At 46.9% G+C, this 17,299-nt stretch overlaps 1 protein-coding gene across 2 annotated transcripts in view; it reads right to left on the minus strand.

The window, feature by feature from the left end:
* Positions 1-17,299, minus strand: part of parp8 (poly (ADP-ribose) polymerase family, member 8) — a 371,536-nt gene that overhangs the window by 17,398 nt on the left and 336,839 nt on the right. For both annotated transcript variants that reach the window (XM_048531692.2, XM_048531677.2), the window contains 5 exons: positions 16,358-16,470; positions 6,621-6,693; positions 5,095-5,164; positions 2,795-2,868; positions 548-617 (listed from right to left, as the gene is read on the minus strand). In XM_048531692.2, coding sequence (XP_048387649.1) covers positions 548-617; positions 2,795-2,868; positions 5,095-5,164; positions 6,621-6,693; positions 16,358-16,470 — 400 coding nt within the window. The remainder of the gene's footprint in view (positions 1-547; positions 618-2,794; positions 2,869-5,094; positions 5,165-6,620; positions 6,694-16,357; positions 16,471-17,299) is intronic.

The following is a 17,299-nucleotide window of genomic DNA, read 5'->3' on the forward strand; positions in this document are numbered from 1 at the left end:
TCATTAATTGGTGTGACCCAGCAAAAATTCTCAATGGGCAGTTTCTGAAATATGCCAAGCAGAATTAAGATCTGGAACTGAACTGCTGGCCAGTTTTCTAACCCTGAATTGAAAGACCCTCCACCAAGTGTAGGAATGGGACGCGAGAAAATATCTTAATTGAGTAATTGTACAAAAGAGATTAATTACAGGTTCTCTCTCTTATTCTGTTAGATGAATGAGCAACAAGAAGAAACTGAGGTATATGGTTCAGTTTTACCATGTGGCAAATGATGAGTCACAAATGGATTAGGTTAATTTAGATTCTAAGCTATAAAGTGATAAATGTTCTTTTGCATCAAAAGGTTCATTTAAAAATGCTCTTCTATCACTTTTGTTCCTTCTGAAAAGGAGCAAAACTGAATCAGCTGCCCATATTAGAAAAGCTCTTGATTGAGAAGTAAGTCTGTATGTTCTGATATAAAATGAACTGACAAATAATTCTGTTTTCTTTTCACATTTTTTCACATGCGTTGGAAAGTAATGGAGTCACTAATGGAGGACATACCTTCGCATAAGGCTATACACTTTAGGTTACGACTTTGCAAAAACTGGGGTTGCTGTCCTTTTTTCTGTGACTGAAAAAAATGAGTTAATTTACTTAAAGTGATTTCATTTCAACTCTTCACAAGACAAGCTTTCAAATTTGAAATCTAAACACACGTATCAATTGCTGATAATGAATGTTATGAGGAGAATCAAATTGAATGATTGCCAGCTTCACATTATGCTACAATCTATATGCAAAATGAGAGAAACAGGAGATTGGTGCCAGGACTGTGCTGAGGAAACAGGGGGAGAGAAAAGCAAAGCTCAAGGGGAGTATTAATGGGGAAATGTGTGAGAAAAAGTCTCAACAGTGGCTGTGGATGAAAAGGTCATTGAAGGGCAGTGTTGTGGGATTGGGCAGGGAAGATGACCTGGCTACATTGTACCAGGAGTGATGGTGAGTAGAAAATATATTATTACACAGCCCACATAGTTGCATTGAAGTTGGCAAGATACTGCCTCGTGACTTGGAATACATGCAGAAAGATGTGGGTCTCCCGTACAGCTCATTTTTAAATTGTGGGGAGCTAACAAGCAAGGTCTGAATTATTCCCAGCTCAAAGAGGCAAAACCAGATGGGACAGTCAAGCAACTGTATGCAGTTCGGGCCACCTCATTGTGAGAAGGATGTGACTGCATTTGAGGGAGATTCATTTGAATGTTGCCCTAGTTGGAACAGTTTAGCCAAGGAGACAGGCTGAATAATCTTAAGTTTTTCTTCAGCGCAGAGAAGGCTGAAAGGGAACTTGATTAAGGTGTATAAAAATAAGACAGGCATGGACTGGATGGAATAGGAAGCAGCTATTTGTTTTGGTTGAAGAATCACTAATGATGGGGTATAATTTTCAGGTGAAGCAGGCAGGCAGTTTAAAGGGCGTGGGAGGAAAAATTATTTCACCGAGCAGGTGGTAGGAATCTGGAATGCACTGTCTGGGAGGGTAGTAGATACCTCACAGCCTTTAAAAAGAGATAACAATGTGTAGAGCTGGATGAACACAGCAGGCCAGGCAGCATCAGAGGAGCAGGAAAGCTGACATTTCGGGTCTGGACCTTTCCAGTCTAGTAATTTGCTACTTGAGTCAGATAGTTCCCAGTACATCAAGCCCTGCTGATAGCTCACTAACTATGCAGCATCACCAATGGGGCTAATGCTTTTGCTGGAATTTCTTGGCAGTATGCAGAAAGTATGCTATGAAAATACACAAGGAAGTTGGTTGAATGAGTGTGCAAAAATCTGGCACGTAGATTGCAATTTGGGAAGGTGTGAAATTGTTCACTTTGGCAAGAAGAATAAAAAAAGCATTTTTTTTTCCTAAACAGTGAACAGCTGCAGAATTCTGAGATGCAGAGGGATTTATGTATTCTGGTGCATGATCACAAAAGATTAGTATGCACGTAATCAAAAGGCTATCCTTTATTATAGCAAGAATTGAACTTAAATGTAAGGATGTTATGCTTCAGTTATGTAGAACTTTGGTGAGACCACGTCTTGATACTTTTCGGTTTTGGGCTCCTTACTTAAGGACGTAAATGCATTAGAGGCAGTTCAGAGCAAGTTCACTAGATTGATACCTGGAATGATTGGGTTGCCTTTTGAGGAAAGGTTGGATCGGCTAGAGTCTACTCTAGCGCCTACTGGAGTCTAGAAGAGAGAGGAGTGACTTGATTTAACTATCTAAGATCCTGAATGATCTTATCAATGTAAAGGATGTTTCCCCTGTGAATCAATCCACAGAGAGGCACTGTTTCAAAGTTAGACGTTTCCTGTTCAGGACAGAGATGAGGAAAAATATTGCTCTCTCAGAAGCTTGAGACACTTTGGAACACTCTGCCTGAGAAGAGGATTGCTCACGGCAGAAGTGGATAAATTCTTCCGAAGCAGGAGAGTTGTTTATCAGGATAAATGGGAAGTAGAACTCAAATCACAAACAAATCAGCCATGATATTATTAAATGGAGGAGCAGTCTCGAGGTGCCATAATGTCTACTGTGGCTCCTGTTTCCTAAATTGGTATGTTCATAACTGAGTTGCTTCTGCTGGCTGAATGGCCTTCTCTCTGTTGTCACCATTCGAGGTGTTTCCAGACCTGGCTGACCAAATTAATAAATTTGCCACTGGGTAGATCATGAAGCTTGTTTCTTGACTTATGGTGAACACCAAGTGCAGATACTAGAAAACAGGAATGATTCCACCATCAGCCCAGTACCTGTAAAGTGGCTGCTTTATTGTTTGAAGGCTGTTCATCCTTGGCTGCCACCTTCTGCTGCTTTTTATTCATCCCTAAAAGGTAATTATAAACACCATTAACTATATCGTAGTGATTAGAAATGTGTTAAAAATTTGTAATATATCTAAATATAATTTAAGTTTAAAAAAAGCATTGTGTGAACAAATTAATAAACAGAGTGGCACCTTCAACATTGAACTATCCTAGTCCTATTTCTAGTTTCGTTTTTGACTTGTTTATATTAGTGAATTGTATAACAACAGGAATAAAAAGCACATGACTCATTGCCATGAACACGCAAACAAAAGCTGCTGCTTTCCCTGATTTGTGGCAAAGGTTGTCAGGAACCGGTAGTAGGAGAGCTCGCTCCTACTTGGTAAAGCTGAACTTACTGTGGGAAGATTAGAAATAATGAACTTGAGCTAATTGCCAGCAGTGGCTGGGTTTTCATTTTCTATTATTGCAGTCAGTCACTGCTGAGGAAACGTTTTTCGTCTCTGACAGAGCTGCCATTGCTTTGTTCACTTTCTAGCATTGCCTTTGATACAGCTTTTGCCATCAGCAGTAACAATGTGAAATATCTCATTTGCTATGTGTATGTTCTACATTTTAACCTAATGTTATTGTTAATTGTTAGTTGAGCACTTGACAGACTTAACCTTTCTGGGGAGGTACTTTGCCCAGCATCAGGACCCTGACAAACAGCGGTCCCTCTTACCAAGGGGTACCTGTCAATCAGAGACGAACTGTAGTGCCACCACTATTGCCAAACTTGCACCCATGCCACAGGTGAGTGATGGCAGGAGAGGCTTTGTGTAGAGGGAAGACTTTGGGGTGCAAGTGTAGAGAGGTACAGAGGTGCAGACAAGGGAAAGAGGGTGGGTCTCAACTGATGCTAGATAATGGATCGCTCCCTACCACGGAGGTGTCCAGTCGATTGCGCAATGAGTTACTCCTGAGAGCCCAGGGAAGGCATAATTAGGCATTTTAAATGATTATTAATTGGCCATATACAATTACAATTGACAGGGGGCAGGAAAATTATGAATAATCCTTCTCACCATGGACCTAAGTGGGATGGAGGTGGGAACATAGAACAATATCGCTATTACTCACCCTCTAAATCATATTGAAGACCAAAGCCTAAAGCTCCTGCCTCATTAGTTGTCCTCATTTGAATACAAGCTATTAGAAAGAGGCCATTAGAGGGCAGCATGGTGGCTCAGTGGTTAGCACTGTTGCCTCGCAGGGCCATAGACCAAGGTTCAATTCCACCCTCAGGCGACTGGAGTCTTTTATTCACTAGTTTTTCTTCCCTGTGTCTGCATGGGTTTCCTCCAAGTGCTCTGGTTTCCTCCCACAGTCCGAAGATGTGCAGGCTAGGTGGACTGGCAATGGGGAATACGGGGATAGGGTCGGAGGATGGGTCTGGGTGGGATGATCTTCGCAAGGTCTGTGTGGACTGAATGGGCTGAATGGCTTGCTTCCATACTGTAGGGATTCTATAATTCTGGTGTTCTATGAAATCAGATAACTCACTGAAGGTTTTATTCATTTTCAAATGGAGAAATTGGGATTGAGACCTCAACGGAACAAGATAGTTAGAATTTCAAACAGCAATTTATGCAGCCCCCTTACACAAGGCATCGCTAGAATGCTTTAAAATGACCCTTGTCTCAGTTTGCGTTAGGCTACCATAGCTGTTAACATGCTTTATGAGTGCACACATTCACCTTATGTTTCTCTGGGCACTGGGTGTCGACACGTGACCTATTTGAGGCTGCTCCCTTCTTACTAGGCCACCTCTCTACATGGTCTCTAGCATTCCTACTTCACCTTTAACCAAAAGTAAGGCTCTCTCATTCTGTTTGTGCTTATTTACGCAGCTTACTGAAAACAGCTCTTATAGTGACATACCCCTATTACATTACAGGCTTCTCTCTGCTTTGTTCTGCTCTGCTAACGTCAGAGTGACTTCAATTACGTCTTCATCAGTTGCTTATCCTTCAACGCAATAGAGCACTGTCTAGTTATTTCTAGGAGGCTCTGGCTGCATTCTCTAAACTGCTGCCTTCAGTGGCCACTCAGATTGCTGCTGTCGCAGTCCCTCACACGTCTACAAGATTTAACGTAACTTGTTATGAAAAAATCTTGAAGAAAAACTAGTGAATAAAAGATTTGAGGGCCTTTTTGAAAAGGTCCTGGCACTTGTATAAAGTGATGGCAATTGTAGTTAACCTTCAAAACGTTAAATGATGATAAAGATAAAATATACTTGCCTGAGTAACCAAAAGAAATACTTGACAATGGGCTAAGATAGATGCCATTCCCGTACACTGCACCATGAAGCTACATAAAGTGGAGGAGTAAAAGAAAGGCAAGTGAGTAATTACATGAACACATAGTTACATAACCCAGAATGTTCCTGTCCTGAAGGGAATGGTTGTGAAGGTGGGCACTTCAGACTTCTGAGAAGGTCTTGGTGCTTCCTAAACCGCATGAGTGGTAGAAAATAGGATGGGCCGTGCGCTGGAAAGTCAGGCTGGCTGTCATGTCATATCTTCAACAAGCATGTGAGACAGTAAAAGAAAATGGAAGTTTTTACCCACAGAACCTACAAGCTATTTAGGCAATATACTTTACGGATTATACTGATTAATCTATCTGGAAACAACAAGGGTCTTCATAAAAAAGACAGAAGTTTGTTTAGAAAGGTGCGACTCTCAATGGAACGTCCTGTTGCAGGAACAGTGTGTGTTGCAAGGAGAATAGAACATGGCTCATCTAGCTCTCTTGCATCCTAAATAGAGAAAATATTCTGCAAAATACATTGATAGGTTTCCTTCAAAGGTGCGGAATGATATTTTGTCTTCCTGACTGACTACTGCTGGCCACAGTGAATTTGGTTTTTTGGAGTGTTTTGGCTGGGGTGGGGAAGGAAGAGGTGTTGCATCATACCATTGATTCCAAACCAAACGGACCCAAACCTTTAAGACAGTTACATGACATATAAAAGTACCTGCTTTGCCTGCAGACACCATCTAGATATAATACAGTCAATGTAGTGTTTTCAGTCAGTTATGTGTATGCATTATTCGGTAATATCAGAAAGGACAGAATCCAGACCGTGTGTGTTAGTTCATGTTGTTAAAATCTTCAAAGTAACTGTCGCACCAAAACAGTGCGGTACATGTTATGTGGACAAACATACAGAAAAGCACAAAGTGTGTCATGGTGGCAACCAGTACGCAGTACTGGGAGTCATGACAGCTAATCAGTGACAACATATGGACACTACAAGTGACATGGTGCCAGAAGCACGGCTGTTGTGGACAGTCTTTTCTCCAATAGTCATCCATTACTCTGCCTGAAGTCTGAACTGAAGTTACAACTGCAAGCTGTTTTCACGAGGTTATCGATGGAGCAATGCAACTTGCGATTCACAAATCATAAGCTCTCTTTCTGTTGGTTGATACATGATTCACATATTTGAGACAGTGAGCATCATTAAACTGGCTGTTATTTTGACATCAAAATCTAGGTCAATTATGTTAATGTTGTTAACACTTAAATTGGGTTCATCATATTTCGTGAGATCAAAGTTTTGCAAAGAAGTATTGCATTATGCTGGGGAGAAACACTTAAAGCAAACACTCCAGCACAGATTCTGTGAAATTTCCAATAATTAAAACTAACAGATGAAAAATTATCCAATGAATGGCTGCAATTATCCATCCCAGTGCTACACATCAGCTTAAAGAACCATCCCTACTAGCTATGCCATTTTTGCTCTGCCTGATCTTACCTGTAATCGTGTATTTGATGCGACAATTAAACCATTCCTTAAAATGGAGTGCCAGTTCTCTATATGTGAGCCACTAGAAATAAAACATAAAACAGTTTGAGTATCTGTTTAAGGGTGGCACGGTGGCTCAGTGGTTAGCACTGCAGCCTCACAGCACCAGAGACCCAGGTTCAATTCCACAATCGGGCAACTGTCTGTGTGGAGTTTGCACATTCTCCCTGTGTCTGTGTGGGTTTCCTTCGGGTGCTCTAGTTTCCTCCCACAGTCCAAAGATGTGCCGGTTAGGTGGACTGGCCATGCTAAATTGCTTGTAGTGTTCAGGGAGGTGTAGATTAGGGGGATGAGTCTAGGTGCGATGCTGTGAGGTTTGGTGTGGACTTGTTGGGCTGTAGGGCCTGTTTCCACACTGAAGGGATTCTAATTCTACCTGAAAAAAAGTTTATTTTGCTTATGATGCACAATCTTTGCAGGGTCCCTCATTGCTTCTCTCTTTCTGTGTTTGTGTGTACAACATAACAGTTTATTGAAGTGAAGTTTAAGGTGTGGTCTCATGGTAGAGCTTTTATGACTATGGCTGACCAGAAAACAACATTTATACAATTATATTTCAATTCAAACATTAGCCTTTTTATATAAAAATAAGGAAATAAGAAATGGGCAGCACAGTGGCTCAGTGGTTAGCACTGGTGCTTCATAGCACCAGGGGCCTGGGTGTGATTCCACCCTCTGACGACTGTCAGTTTGGAGTACATTCTCCCTGTGTCTGTGTGGGTTTCCTCTGGGTGCTCCGGTTTCCTCCCAAAGTCCAAAGATGTGCAGATTAGGTGGATTGGCCTTGCTAAATTGCTCATAGGGTTCAGGGATGTATAGATTAGGTGGGTTATAGGGGGATGGGAGTGGGAAGGATGCTCCGACGGTGGGTGTGGACTTTTTGGGCTGAAGGCATGTTTCCACACTGCAGGGATTCTATGATCATGTGTAAGATCTGCCATGATTTTATTTTCCAGTATCCTCATCATTTACCATTGTTTTGACAAAGACATTTTCTTTGGTAAAGTATTCATTTAGGGCCTCAGGCATGCCTTCTGTCTCCAACCAACAGATGAGTGTTTTGAACTTTAATTGGCCGCAGGATCTTCTTCAAATCTGTTTTAAATGTGAATGGGCCTACAGTGAAATTAATTTGGAATTTCCTTTAATATTAATCACCAAGTTATTTTTGTGATGTCTCGGTGCCCCTCTTCGTTTGTCATGTTTACTTCTCATATGGTTACAGCACAGTTCAACTCCATTTGGCTGCTTCTGTTTATGGTTTTCCTTTGTACTTTTTATGTTCTCCCTTGAATTATAACACCGACCTCTGTTATATCTGTCTTTGACTCTAATTTACCTGAGCCAGGTGCCCCCCACCTGCACCGCTCCCAGTTAATGCTTCTTGAGATAAGTACTGCTATTACAGATCAGTTCTTCCCCATCTCCATCACTAATCTAAGTTGCAGACAGTCTTATGATGCAATGGGTGGCATCCCTATCTCTCTTGGTTCAAGTTGCTTTCCAGGCCTTGATGGTCAGGGAAGGTCCATTCATGATGTGGCCGAACACGTCGAGTGTCTACTTGTAAACCCTTCCAATATACATAGCTGATAAAAGCAAAGTGATTCCTGGTCAGTCTAAGAGGGAAAGAAATTAAGACCCACAGTCATTCCTGATTCTTGGCTCCAAGCAACAAGCATGTAGACGTTTATAGCAATTCAAACTTATTGGGTTTGGGATGGGCGGGCGTGGTGGTTGGGGTTCGGCTAATTCAACAAATGAATCAGATTAGTGGATGTAAGTTTGCTCGCTGAGCTGGAAGGTTCATTTTCAGATGTATCGTCACTATTCTAGGTAGCATCATCAGTGAGGCTCTGGTAAAGTGCTGGTGTTATGTCCCGCTTTCTATTTATCTGATTAGGTTTCCTTGTGTTGGTGATGTCATTTCCCATGCTGGTGATGTCATTTCCTGTTATTTTTCTCAGAGGGTGGTAGATGGGCTCCAAATCAATGTGTTTGTTGATGGAGTTCCGGTTGGAATGCCATGCTTCCAGGAATTCTCGTGCGTGTCTCTGTTTGGTTTGTCCTAGGATGGATGTATTGTCCCAATCAAAGTGGAGTCCTTCCTCATCTGTGTGTAAGGATACGAGTGATAGTGGGTCATGTCGTTTTGTGGCTAGTTGATGTTCATGTATCCTGGTGGCTAGCTTTCTGCCTGTCTGTCCAATGTAGTGTTTGTCACAGTTCTTGCAAGGTACTTTGTAGATGATGTTCGTTTTATTTGTTGTCTGTATAGGGTCTTTTAAGTTCATTAGCTGCTGTTTTAGTGTGTTGGTGGGTTTGTGGGCTACCCTGATGCCAAGAGGCCCGAGTAGTCTGGCAGTCATTTCAGAAGTGTCTTTGATGTAGGGGAGAGTGTTTATGGTTTCTGGGCCCGTTTTGTCTGTTTGTTTGGGTTTATTGCTGAGAAATCGGTGGACTGTGTTCATAGGGTACCCATTCTTTTTGAATACACTGTATAGGTGATTTTCCTCTGCTCTGCGTAGTTCCTCTGTGCTGCAGTGTGTGGTGGCTCATTGGAATAATGTTCTAATGCAGCTTCGTTTGTGGGTGTTGGGATGGTTGCTCCTGTAGTTCAGTATTTGGTCCGTATGTGTTGTTTTCCTGTAGACGCTGGTTTGAAGTTCCCCATTGGCTGTTCGCTCTACTGTGACATCTAGGAATGTCAGTTTGTTGTTGTTTTCCTCCTCTTTTGTGAACGTTATGCCAGTAAAGGGTATTACTGATGGTCTTGAAGGTTTCCTCTAATTTGTTTTGTTTAGTGATGACAAAGGTGTCATCCACATAGCGGACCCTGAACTACAGAAGCAACCATCCCAACACCCACAAACGAAGCTGCATTAGAACATTATTCCAATGAGCCACCACACACCGCAGAACAGAGGAACTACGAAGAGCAGAAGAAAATCACCTATACAGCGTATTCAAAAAGAATGGGTACCCAATGAACACAGTCCGCCGATTTCTCAGCAATAAACCCAAACAAACAGACAAAACGGGCCCAGAAACCATAACCACTCTCCCCTCCATCAAAGACATTTCCGAAATGACTGCCAGACTACTCGGACCTCTTGGCATCAGGGTAGCCCACAAACCCACCAACACACTAGAACAGCAGCTAATGAACTTAAAAGACCCTATACAGACAACAAGCAAAACGAACGTCATTTATGAAATACCTTACAAGAACTGTGACAAACACTACATTGGACAAACTGGCAGAAAGCTAGCCACCAGGATACATGAACATCAACTAGCCACAAAATGACATGACCCACTATCACTAGTATCCTTACATACAGATGAGGAAGGACACCACTTTGATTGGGACAACACATCCATCCTAGGACAAGCTAAATAGAGACATGCACGAGAATTCCTAGAAGCATGGCATTCCAACCGGAACTGAATCAACAAACACATTGATTTGGAGCCCATCTACCACCCGCTGAGAAAAATACCAGGAAATGACATCACCAATGCAAGGAAACCTAAACAGATAAATAGAAAGCGAGACATAACACCAGCGCTTCATCGGAGGCTCACTGATGATGTTACCTAGAATGGTGACGAAACATCTGGGAACAAACCTTCCAGCTCAGTGAACCAGCTTACAACTGGAACAAAATAAAGACCCACTCTCTTGTGGACCGAGAGGAGGAGAGCGCTGTGTTGGAGGTGGAAGGAAGATGTCGGGTTGGCTGTGCACCCTTGCAACCAGTGGATCTTAATGCTGGCTTCGGCCGAATGCTGGTTCAGGGGAGCAGCCAACCTGCAGTGATGGCTGCGGCAAGTGCTCGTGCCCCAGGTCAGGGGGTCCGGAACACCATCCGTGTTTCCGTGAAGAAGGTGGATGAAGGTGCACCTGTGGACCGCACCTTCTTCGTGAAGAGGGTCCTGTTGGACTGTTGTGGGTTCGCTGCTGTGGACATTTACTGCCTGCAGGATTTCCCCGGAGGAGGTTTTTACGACGTGACCTTCAGGAGTGCCAAGCTTTGCGAGCGCTTCCTGGAGGTTTTCAAGGAGAAAGGAGGTGAGGGCCCCCTCTCTGTAATGACCGCTGTCCCACTGTTTGTGATGCCAGCACAGAGGAGCCGTATGGTGACTGTACACATGTACAACCCGCATGTGCCAGCAGTTGATGTCCTGACCTTCCTTGGAAGGTACGTGAAGGTGGAAGGGGACCTAACTGACATCAGTGACCCCTTTGGCATCTGGAACAGTAAGAGGCAGGTCAAGGTGATGCTGAGGATGGGCGCGGACGGGAACATTGTACACCCACCATCCAGCTTCGCGATCGGTAGGAGCAAGGGCTACCTGTCCTATGCAGGGCAACCTAAAGTCTGCCATGCCTGTGGTAGGTCAGGTCACGTGGCGGCCGACTGCAAAGCCACCATCTGCTGGAACTGCAGGGAGGAGGGACACATTGCAAAGGATTGCCCACGAGAAAAAAGCTGCAACCTTTTGGGGAAGCGGGCCACCTCTATAGGGCATGCCCGCAGCGGGGGACCACCTACGCCCAGGTCGCCGGCAGGGGCAATGCAGGGCCAGCACCCCCGGAGGAGAGGAAGGCACCAGGGCCCAGCAAGGACCCCACTGATGTGCAGTAGGGCCAGGTCGTGCAGGAGGGCCCAGCCGCGCAGGATGGGCCCCGAGGCCAGAAAAGTGCCCCTGCAGGCTCCGCACCCCCGGCAACACGGAGTCAATGGAGGCAGCGACAGGCGACCCAGGGGAGTGGATGACGGTCCAGAAAGCAAGGAGGAAGGTGCGTCAGCGGGCCCAGGAACCGCAACCATCAGGCGGGAAGAGGCAGCTACAGGGGGGGCTATAAGAGCTCCTCTGACGAGGGAGATTCGGAGAGGGCCCACCTGAAGCAGAAGCTAAAGATCTCAAGGGAGAAGGAAAGCAGCACCCCGCTTCCAGGTGACGGGAGGTGTCCTGAGGCTCCCTCCGACACCCAGTCACGTGCCGCTGGGGCACTGGAGGGCCCCCCGGTACTTCCAGGCGGGAAGGAGGAAACAGCGCGTCCCCAGCCTGACCCAGAGCCGGACTCTCCTGCCTCCGTACCCCCGACGGGGGGATGCCACCCAGAAGGCAGCACGGACGGTTTCCTGAGCCCGGAGAACATCCAGCAGTTAGCCCGAGCAATGGGCATGAAGGGACAGATAGAGGGGCTGGACCTTAGACTTCGGGAGGGTACTGCGGTCACTGCCCACAATGGGGGTACGAGTTGCGAGCATTAATGTGCACAGCATCAAGTCCACCGCAAGATGTGTGTCCACGTTGGCCTACCTGACCAACGTCAGGGCAGACCTCCTGTTTCTGCAGGAGTGCGGGATACCGCACCTCAGCAGGTACGGGAAATGGTCCGGCGCCTGGACCTGTGGGCCTTCGATCTGGTCGGGGGGTAACGACTGTCGGTCCTCGGGCCTGGCTATTCTGCTGCGGGGGCGCGACTTCACCATCTCTCAAGTTCAGCAAGTGGTGGGGGGTGCCTCCTAGTGGCTGACGTCACCTACAGGAACGCTCCCCTGAGGCTAATCAACGTGTACGCCCCAGCGGTACGGAGTGAGCGGTTGGCCGTCCTGCAGCGGCTTCCACCCCTGCTGGCTACATCCAGTACGGCCATCCTAGGCGGAGTCTTCAACTGCATCATCGATGCAGATGGAAGATCCGGCGTGGGGACAGTGAGTGGGGGGAGTCAACTGGACGTCACGTCCAGATTCCTGATGTGCACGGTGAAGGACGCCAAGCTGCTCGACGTCTTCAGCACCCCTACAGACGGACCGCAGCAGAGGTACACCGGGTTGTGGCCAGACGGGTCTATTTGCTCAAGGATAGACTTCCTGTTTGTGTCACGGGCGTTCTCGGTCAGGTCCACCAGCTCGACACCGGTGTTCTTCTCTGACCACTGCCTCCTGCTGGCCGAATGTCACTTACAGGACGACCAGCCGGCCGGCAAGGGGACGTGGAAGCTCAACACGACTCTGTTGACCCCAGAGAACGTCGAGGAGCTTAAGAGGGAGTACGCCGGTTGGAGAACCGTGAAACCCCTCTGAGTCTCCGGGTGACTGGTGGGAGACGGTGAAGGAGAACATCAAGAGGTTCTTTGTCCTCAAGGGTGTTCGGAAGGCGAGAGAGAGGCGGGGAAAGCTGTTGCGACTCAGAAAAGGGTGCAGAACCTGCTCCTTCTGCAGTTTATGGGGGTCGATGTCATGGAGGACCTCTGCACGGTGAGGGGCCAGCAAGCCTTGCTATTCACCACCGAGGTCTCCAGGATAATCTTCCGGTCGAGGGTGCGCTCTGTGGAGCAGGACGAGACGTGCTCGCGTTTCTTCTTTCAGAAGGTGCACAAAGAGAGCTCTGTGTTTAGCCGACTGAAGGAGGACGACGGCTCGGTGACGTCGTCTCGGCCCGACATTTTGAGGATCAGCAGATCCTTCTATGCTGGACTGTATGACACGAAGCCCACGGACAGCACGGCCTCTGAGTCGTTCCTGTCATCTATCACGGAGGTCTTAGACGACGGCACGAGGGAGTGGCTGGACCGGTCGATATCCCTGGACGAGCTGACCAGAGTCCTCAAGTCCTTGGAGAGGAAAAAGACTCCCGGGAGCGATGGCTTACCGGTCGAGCTGTATTCCGCTCTATGGGACCTGGTCGGCCAGGACCTGCTGGAGGTGTACGATAGTGCGCTTCGGGCAGGGGAAATGTGCAAGTCCATGAGGGAGGGCATCATCACCCTCATTTACAAGAGGAAGGGGGAGAGGGAAGAAATTAAGAATTGGCGTCCCATTTCACTATTGAACGTGGACTACAAAATCCTGGCCAAGGTCGTAGCCAACCGGGTCAGGTCTGTCCTGGAGTCGGTGATTCACCCTGACCAAACCTGTGTTGTGCCAGGCAGGAAGATCGCTGAGAGCCTCACGCTCATCAGGGATATGATCGCCTACGTGCAGGACAGGTGGGTGGACACCTGCCTCCTCAGCCTGGACCAGGAGAAGGCCTTCGACAGGGTCTCTCATGCTTACATGAGGGACGTCCTCTCCAAATTGGGGTTCGGGGAGGGCATCCGCAATTGGATCCGGCCGCTCTACACCAACATCGTTAGCGCAGTCTCGATCAACGGGTGGGAATTGGACAGTTTTCCTGTCAGATCTGGAGTCAGGCGGGGCTGCCTGCTCTCTCCTGCCTTGTTCATGTGCTGTGTGGAGCCCTTCGCCACATCCATCAAGAAGGACGTGAGCCTGAAGGGCGTGACTATCCCAGGCAGCAGAGGCCTTCAGGTCAAGACCTCCCTGTACATGGACCACGTCGCCGTCTTCTGCACCGATCGTTGGTCGGTGAGTAGCCTGTTGGACATCTGCAGCCAGTTTGAACTGGCCTCGGGTGCCAAAGTCAATGGGGGTAAGAGCGAGGTCATGTTCTTCGGGAACTGGGATGACCGCTCCTTCATCCCCTTCACCGTCAGGACAGACTATCTGAAGGTGCTGGGTGTTTGGTTCGGTGGAGCTGGGGCGTGCACTAAGACTTGGGAGGAGCGTATCACCAAACTGAAGCAGAAGCTGGGCAGGTGGACGCTCTGGTCCCTCTCCATCGCGGGTAAGAACCTGGTTGTCAGGTGCGAGGGGCTTTTGGTACTGTTGTATGTGGCACAGGCCTGGCCTATTCTCTGGACCTGCGCCGCTGCGGTCACCCGGACCATCTTCCACTTCATTTGGGGGTCGAGGATGGGCCGGGTCTGCAGGGACACCATGCACAAAGACCTGGGAAATGGGGGAAAGGGCGTGCCGAACGCCGCCCTCGCCCTGACGGTTACCTTTGTGTGCGGCTGCATCAAGCTGTGCATAGATCCTCAGTACGCAAACACCAAGTGTCACTACTTACTGAGGTTCTACCTGTCCCCGGTGTTGCGAAGGATGGGCCTGGCCTCATTGCCGCAGAATGCTCCAAGTAGTTGGACTGTCCCGTATCACCTGTCTTTCATGGAGAAATTTTAAGGGAAACACCTTTGACGACAAGGCCGTCAGGCAGTGGTCAGCACATAGTATCCTCGAGACCCTTCGGGAAAAGGAGGGTGGATTCCGTCGTGTGGTTCCCCAAGCAGACTGCCAATCGTTTGGCAGAATGCCTCATCGCCAGAACTTTCCAACAAGCAGAAGGACATTGCTTGGCTGGCGGTGAGAGGGGCTCTGCCAGTGAGATCCTTTATGCAAGCCCGGAATCTCTGCGCCACCGCACGCTGCCCTCGAGGCGGCTGCGGGGGGGACGAGACTGTTGATCACCTCCTTCTGGAGTGTGCCTATGCGCAGGAGGTCTGGACGGAGATGCAGTGGTATTTGTCGAGGTTCGTCCTGAGCAGCTCCGCGACGTGGGACTCCGTGCTCTACGGGCTGTTTCCCGGGACGCACGCCGAGACCAACATCAACTGCACCTGGAGGACCATCAATGCGGTGAAAGACGCTCTTTGGTCTGCCCGCAACTTGCTGGTCTGCCAGCTGAAAGAACTGACCCCACCCAAATGTTGCAGACTGGCGCACTCCAAGGTCCAGGACTACGTGCTGAGGGACGTGCTAAAGCCTGGGGCAGCCACCGCCAAGGCACGGTGGGGCAAGACCACGGTATGAAACCCCTCGTCCAGAACAGAAAAAAGGGCCCTATCTGGTAACTGGGCCCAGCTGGCGCCTTCCCCAACTGGTCAGGGGGCCAACTGGGACTGTGTGGGGTGACGACTGCCAGGGTATTTGCTTTGTTTTTTTTTCTTTTTTTTCCCTTAGTTGGTGTACGTACCCCCTGGGTAACCCGGAGCGGCTTGCATGACTGGGTAGGTGTATAAATATGTTTTATTTTTTGTACATCTTATGAATAAAGTATATTTTTTCAAATAAAAAAAAGTGACGAAACATCTGAAAACAAACCTTCCAGCTCAGCGAGCAAACTCACATCCAGAACCTCAAACTGAGCTACAAATCTTCTCAAAACTCACAAATCAGATTAGTGCAACACTGCAGTGTTTGATTCATTTTCTGCCTGTAGCGCAGTTGGGAAATGCTTCAGTGAGATTGCAGTCTTGTGGGTCAGACCAGTCTTGAGGCAGGGAGCTCAAAAGTAAGAACTGACCTAAAATCTGTGGTACAATGGTCATCACAACTAATATGCTCTGCAAATGTGATGTGATATTCTCAGCATGAACCACTTACTTCCCAAAATTTGATCCAGAAAAATCTTCATTCTCATTGGGCAAGTAAATTCTCCCAAAGAGAATTCAGATTTTTTTTTCCCCCTCTCCGCCTTTCACGGAATCACGTCCTAGTTAACATTGTGTGCCTGCAATAGGCAGAAATTGTTCTTGCAACTTTCAGTAACTGATTTGTAAATCAACTTCATCATCTTCCTACACTATTTGGTAGCCTAAAAAATATAGCAAATAGTTTAAAACTCCTTTATTATTTCTGAACTCTAAACAAATAGATCCTGCCTTTAATCTCTCAAAAGACATTCCCTCATTCCAATTCTGCTCAAAATAAAAGGTGGTAACGAAACATCAATTACACACATTCAAGCAAACACAAAGAAGGCATTTCAATTTTTTACTATGATTGATATGATTCATATCTTTACAGATTTATAGAATGGGAACTTACTGAAATGCAAAAGTACTCCCATAACGTTCCTTTGCTGTCCTGAAATTGGACTCTTTGGCCGGTGGACTGCTGAGGAGCAGAAACTGGTGTGGAGTGTGCATGAACTTTAGTTGCTACATGAAAAAGTAAGATGACAGGCATTATTACAATCTTGTATACGCGTTAGCTCTCTGCCAATATGTTCCTATGCTCATATGGAGACACCAGCATAAGATGTTACATTTATGATTCAGAGCGCAGAGCCCAACACATAAATTTTGTGCTGGCCTGGCAATTATCAGATAAAGAATGCTGTATGGACAGCATTTAAAGCCTCTCCAATTCATTTGGCATAAAGAATTAATTGGGAAACTCAGTGACATTGAACCTACTATACTGCAGAATATGTCGCTGTAATTTTAGGGTGTCTTAATGGTATTAGGTAACTTACTATGTAAGTGTATGGAGTTATTGAAGAATACAAAAACCCCAAAAAAAATGCAGACATTAAAAAGTACAACTGAAAAATTGGAATTAATGCTGAAAGGAAGGAAGAAAGAAAGCTGTATTCTGTGACACCATTGAGGGCATAAACAAGGAGGCAGGGCAGAGAAAATGGTGTTTACATAATTCCACTCTAAAAAGAGACAAAAACAGATAGAGCGGTAGGTTCCACAGTGTGGAGGTGGAGGAGTACAGCAGGCCAGGCAGCATGTGAGGAGCAGGAAAGCTGATGTTTCGGGTCTCCTTCAGAAATGGGGGAGGGAGAAAGAGCTGGGAAATAGAGACAGGAGGGGTGGGGTTGGGGAAGGTAGGTGGGATGGTGATAGGTGAGTGCAGGTTGGTAGTGGTGGGGATTGGTCAGTGAGCTGGGAGGAGTGGATAGGTGGAAGAGGAGATGGACAGGTTGTGTCAGATTATGGAGGTAGGGATGAGAGGGACATGGGAGGAGGTTGGATGGGC

Source organism: Stegostoma tigrinum, chromosome 1 (genome assembly GCF_030684315.1).
Source record: "Stegostoma tigrinum isolate sSteTig4 chromosome 1, sSteTig4.hap1, whole genome shotgun sequence".
NCBI classification, from domain to species: domain Eukaryota; kingdom Metazoa; phylum Chordata; class Chondrichthyes; order Orectolobiformes; family Stegostomatidae; genus Stegostoma; species Stegostoma tigrinum.